This window comes from Megalops cyprinoides, chromosome 7 (genome assembly GCF_013368585.1).
Source record: "Megalops cyprinoides isolate fMegCyp1 chromosome 7, fMegCyp1.pri, whole genome shotgun sequence".
NCBI lineage: Eukaryota > Metazoa > Chordata > Actinopteri > Elopiformes > Megalopidae > Megalops > Megalops cyprinoides.
Genome location: NC_050589.1, coordinates 20,969,744 through 20,975,743, shown reverse-complemented (window position 1 = coordinate 20,975,743; position 6,000 = coordinate 20,969,744). Strand labels below are relative to the sequence as shown.

At 43.9% G+C, this 6,000-nt stretch overlaps 1 protein-coding gene across 1 annotated transcript in view; it reads left to right on the top strand.

The window, feature by feature from the left end:
* The first annotated feature begins 324 nt into the window (after window positions 1–324).
* LOC118780834 (collagen alpha-1(XX) chain) overlaps window positions 325–6,000 on the top strand; it is a 31,326-nt gene continuing 25,650 nt past the window's right edge. Inside the window, exons 1-2 of the mRNA XM_036533552.1 lie at window positions 325–425; window positions 3,426–3,544. Of these exons, the coding sequence (XP_036389445.1) occupies window positions 3,451–3,544 (94 nt within the window). The 5' untranslated portion in view covers window positions 325–425; window positions 3,426–3,450. The remainder of the gene's footprint in view (window positions 426–3,425; window positions 3,545–6,000) is intronic.

Sequence of the window (6,000 nt, the reverse complement as noted above, 5' to 3'; positions counted from 1 at the left end):
TGCTGCTCTACATATATTCTAAGTTTCTTCATTGTATTTGGACTGTTTTTTTGTGCTCAGATTGTGTTGTTCAACGGGTGAACGCATTTCTGCGATATCTTTTCTATTTTATTAAGGAAAACATCAATTGTACGATAGTGTGCACTTGTCGCACTTGCATGTTTCTACAGTCGTCGCGCAAAGAAGGGAGAGGAAATTCCCGTGGTAGATTTTATGCATGCTCTTCTAAAGAGGACCCCGCCTATCTTCGCGTGCAGGAAGGGAGAAGAGCTATCAAATATCACATCCCACTCCATTGAACTACACTGTACGTGTTGTCGACGAGGCAGTGCGGAACTCCTCGAGTGTTGACAACAGCTTTTGGAATGCGCCAGACTCACCCTAGCGCAAGGGGAAACAATCTGGACGTAAACGCACGGCCTCAGGTACGCCCGCCATTAAACTTTGCTCGTAACATTTGAAAAGAATTGTATTTTACTTGTCGCTGTGTTTATACTAGTACACTAATCTGCTGAATTGCTACCGGGAGTGGATAAAATTGATGAAACTGAAGCTGTCAGCATCGCAGGTTGTCTCGTGCTTTATATCCAAAACCCAAATACAATCACTGCAAAAAGAAACTCACCGGTCACTGTGCTGTCAACCGGTCCTGTTTTCAGAGGGATTTCTTGTTTCTTGAACGGGCCGTATCATTTTAGCGCAGTGTTGTTTTGACTGAAGCAACTTTCAGGTCTGAAAAGGTGGTAGGGAGCTACCGTACCTGAAAGTTAATGAGGTCGCACGCACGACGTAACGCAGATTGATTTTAGGGACTAAAAGTAAGGCTCACACCCTGAAGAAGTTGATGTGTAAGTAATGCTTGTGCAGACAGGAATCCCACACAAAACGTGCTTGAATCTGAATCAAAACAGCAAGGTGTATCACTGCATGCATAACAACATGACAGCGGACAATAACATGTCCAAATTCTCTGAAGTGATTGCCATAGTGATAACAGTACTGTTCCTTTGGGTACATTTTTGTAGCAGCGCAATGCAGTGTGGTTCCTTATTTAGTCCCCTTGGCCAAAATTCAATGAAAGGGCGAAATGATCAGAAAATAACTCGTCACCATCACAGATGTCAGTTACTTACAATTTAAACCAATGACTAAAGAATCGGCAGACTTCCTACAACCTCTGCCTCTTACACGCTGGTCTTATGGTAAAAGCAAAAGATGAAATCCAAGCTTCTGACTCATGCATATTCAGTATTAGATTATATGCATTTTATATTTTCTCTCACCTAAATAGGTGGTGCACATTTTAGAACTACAGATTATGAAGGTTATTTTTCCCATGCCCGAGGGAGCGGGTTTCTTGCATTGCGTAACGCCTCATCTGTGGCACCATACCTCTGCATTGTGGCTGACAGACAAGTATGGATCTGGGAGAGTTATAACGGAGAACCGCGAATCGTGTCCTACGGCGCGCGAGAGCTGAGTGATCCTCCAGGCCGTGGGGCTGATGACGGTCTCCACCGCTGGACATGTAACGACACGCACGCTGGAACTTTTGCGAATGTCGGCCTGCGGCGGGAGACTGGGGTCACGACTAACGATAGCAAACCGGCGTGGGTATTGTCTAGGTTAATATTTGATTATTTCGTATGACTGGACTGTTGTTCATATACAATACAGAACCACCTTTCAATTATATGGCTGTCTTGTTTTTGATTTCATTGTATTAATATTGTCTCAGACACTTTGTTGATACAACGAATCCAGGTTTGACAGTCACTGACAGGATGTAGAACCTAGGCAAGAGTGAATGAGAGACAAGACTCATGAATCCCCTAGTACTCAGACAGGTGTTTTACAACATAACCCTCTGTCCTGTAATTTACTACAATGGTCTTCCTTATGACCAGTTATCCCAAGAGCTGTCTTGTGGTTTCCCATGGCTGGAGTGTGGGATTCACAGACAGATGAGGCCTGACTTGTTCTGGCAGACAACCTCTCTTGTCAGCTCACAAATGCTTGTTACTAATTACCCTGTATGTCTTATTACTAATTAGAAAGGTCACCTTGCACTTTGGAATTCCTCTGTGTCATCAGTTAAAGTACACTTGGGAAATGGAATTTCCTTGTAAGCATTCAGAATTATGCCTTGCCTTCACAGGTTATTAGAAATGATAACATGTTACATTTATTTACTTGTATTCTTGCTACTTAGTTTAGTTTGGAAAATCCATGGTGGGTAAGTGACGATGTTAGGTGTGACATATTTAATGCAATTTTGTGTTTATTACCACTATTGGCATATTCGTGCTGTTTTCTTTTTCATTCTATTTTCAAAGCAGTATGTTATTATGTAAATCACAACAGGAAACAAATTCATGTTAACTCTAGTATTTTATTCCATAATTCCAGTTATAGTGTTTTTCAACCTTCAATTAAAAATTATTTTACAAACACTTTCACAATAAGGTATGAAAACTTTGCACTCATGACTTTTATTCTGACAGCAGGACTTGCGTATTTCATTGTTGTTTTCCATCATTATTTCATTACTGTTTTCTGCCATGGTGTGTTCATTCTTTTCCAGCAACTTGAATTCACGGGTGACATAGTATTGCAAATGGAGAATATATCTGTCAGTACTTCGGCCCCCTAGCTGTTGTTTTTGTGCTCTCCCTGTCTGTCAGTGTCCTCCATGTGCTTTTGTTTACAGTTTCCACGTGTTCCCGCCCCGCCCGCTCTCCGCCCTGTCCCCACCCACCTGATTTCGTGCTCACCTCTACCTGCCTCTGTCTTGTTGCCAGTTTGTCTGCCCCCCCCCCCCCCCCCGGTTGCTTACATGCCCGATTTTTCTCATTGTGTTGATCTTGTTCTGACTTCCACCTGACTTCCGACTGTCCCTGCCCACCGCCCTGCCTTGGTTGCCTGTTCTGCCTGCCTGCCCAGTTTGACCCAGCCTGCTCCTGTTTTTGATTCCTGCTCCTCGGTTATTCTGTGTCAGACTGCCTCTCTGGGTTTTGACTCTGCCTGTTCTGCAATTTCGTACCTGCCCTGCGACTTCCCCTTCAATAAAGCACCTTGGAACCTGAGTACACTTGGTCTGCGTTTCAGTCCATGCCTGTGGTCCGACAACATCAGTACATCACATTACTATCATTTAGCAGATGCTCTTATCCAGAGTGACCTACACGTTGTATTTTTTTTACATTTATACAACTTGATATTTACTGAGCCAATTCTGGTTTAAGTACCTTGCCCATGGGTACTACAGCAGTGCTCCAGCGGGGAATCAAACCAGCAAACTTTTGGTTACAAGCCCTGCTCTATACCACTATGCTACACTGCCATCCCATCATATATCAGGGAGTTTGTCTTTTATTAATTCAGTCATGCTTCATTCAATCATGTCTTTTGTTCTGCTTTGTCAGGTGTTCAGGAGCTCCAGGTTTCCCAATGTCTTCCTGCTGCTGTCCCCCTCTCCTCCCAGTGCTGCTGATGTCTGGCCTGGCAGCTCTCCTTTTGCTGGCCTCTGGAGTCCACAGCCAAGGTACTCCCCCTTTCTTTAGCCTAGCTGCGTACAGCCAAAGCACTCCAGGCAATTCAGCCAAACTGCCAAAAGCACTTGAGACAGTGCTTCTTTTGGTCATCACTTTTGTCTCAAGTCAGACTGAAACAAGAAGGTTTTTGTAAATAATGGAAAAAGTAGCAGACTTTACTGGAGACTTCTCTTGATTGTTCTGGTTTTCTTTTTGTTTTCAATGCTCACAAAGACCTGGATCATTAGTCTGTTAAAAGAGACCTCTATATAGGTCCACCAGTACACCTCACAAAAGGACAGACACACACGGAAAAACACAAACAAACTGCCTCCTTATAAGCTAATTCCTCGCTTGGCCTGGGTATCTTTGGTGCTATTCTTGCACATTGTGTTATTGTTGGAACCCACATCCATCTAGAATAAACAAAAAACATTGATGATGCTCACAAGAATGTTACTTGCATTCCTCAGGGTGTTAGACTGATTAGACAGTTATAGCCAACACATACGTTGCCATGCCAGTCTGTCAGTGTGAGCATTCCCAGATAAGATGGCCCTGTCTACAGTCCTGCCAAGGGCAGGTATGGGCCAATTCCTTTATTAAGACATTCAGGTCAGGATAACAGAGTATGCACATACACACATACTTCAATGAGCATTTATTTGTGCACACATTTTAGCACAATTAGTATGAATTTGAAATATTTACAGCGTCAGCGTTGCAAATTCCTACATGTATTCAAACAAAATGCGTTCCTTGTCGTTTGATGGAGCATGTTGAGACACCTCTGCTCAACAAACACGAACAGAGTGCTGTAGAACAAAGAGCCTGCAGAGTGGCCAGCATGGTGGCATTTAAGATAATGACACGGGGGCGCCATGGAAAGAGCACAAAGACTTGCTCTTTACTGCTGTCACCTCTCTTTCTCTCTCTCTCGCTCCGCCATTTGTCTGTTCCCACAACTTCTCTCCTCTTTTTTCTCCTCACAGTCCTTCACTTATGTAAGTGGAATTGCCATGTGTGGATTCTGGAAGGATCTTTTTTGCTTACATGTGGAGTACAAGGGATTGAAATGGGAATTTCATGGGACAGATTATATGAGTCAGGTCATACAAAACAAAAATATTTCTGTGAGTAAATTCGAAATATAAACTAAGCAACAGAAGCGTGCTTACCATTGGATCTGAAGTATGCTTACTGGTTTAGAGTTTGCACATTTTTAATAACTGAGGCTTTGAACTGAGCCCTTTTATTTTTCTTATGCCTTTTTTCCCCACTCCTTTTGCAACTGGAACCCCAGTTTAGTAATCTGCAGCTGGATACTGTGACTGTTTTGCAGTTTGCAAGTCTACCAGTGCACCACAGCGAGTAGCACCTATTGGGGCGTGGGTGTGGCTTCACTGACGCCGTCCAACAAAACTACAGGTGCTTGATAAGTCATAGTGAGCATAAGGAGCAGCCTTTGCTGACAAACCCACCCCTATCCCCAGCAGAACAAAGCAAATTAGTTCTGCTGCTGTGGGCTCCCAATCATTGGCAGCTGATGGCATTGCTGGGATGGAGCCCAGGCCACAGAATTCAGCTTGCACTCAAAGTGAGTGCCTAAACCACTGAGCTATTTGGGAGCCCAGTGAGATCTTTCATTTGAACTTATGTTCTTGGGGCAGGGAGAAAACTCCCATTACATGCAGGTTTGATCCATTCCTGTCCTGGCCATGCCTTGATAGTTTTAATTATGTAAAATGCATAAGAAGAGTGAAATCTGCCAGTACAGGTTGTGTGATAATGCATTACTGTATGTGAGTGAGATCACAGCAATCATAAATATCACATGGGACTGTGTACTGAAGGAGACCAAGAGGCCAACAGAGTCCACACACAGTGAAGGACACCACTAAGTTTCAATAAACCAATTCAGAGCAGTACCATTTATTGTCATAAACTTCATTTACAAAAACATTTTTCTCAGAAAGATTTTTTTAAATGAAGGAACTGTTATAAATGAATGTTTTAAATACTTCCTGCTTAGAGGCTGAATTTGATTCCGTCCATCAGCGTATCAATGTCTCAGGCACTTTGTCATTGTGCGCCTGGCTTCATCCCAAGTCCACAGTGCGGAACTAACCCAAGGGTTACTTTGGCACAGTAGTTGTTGTGGTTGTTGCTGCCGGGTGCCTGGCCAGACAAAGACCTCAGTACATATGAAACTTCCCCACTTTCTCTCATGTTCTGCCAACAAGCTAGACACAGGAACCCTCAAGCGTTGCCAAGGGAATGGGGACCCCAAAAGGAGGATGCCGAAAGGGTAGCCGACACGCGCAGACACAACACTTCAATTCATGTGTTCACCCTTGGGGTGTCGCTCGCAGTTGGGCCCAACGTCATGTACATGCGGTGCCCCCAAGCTAACCTTTCCCCGAATGGATTTCCTGTCCCCTCTGCCAATCCCCATCCCCCCGCGCAC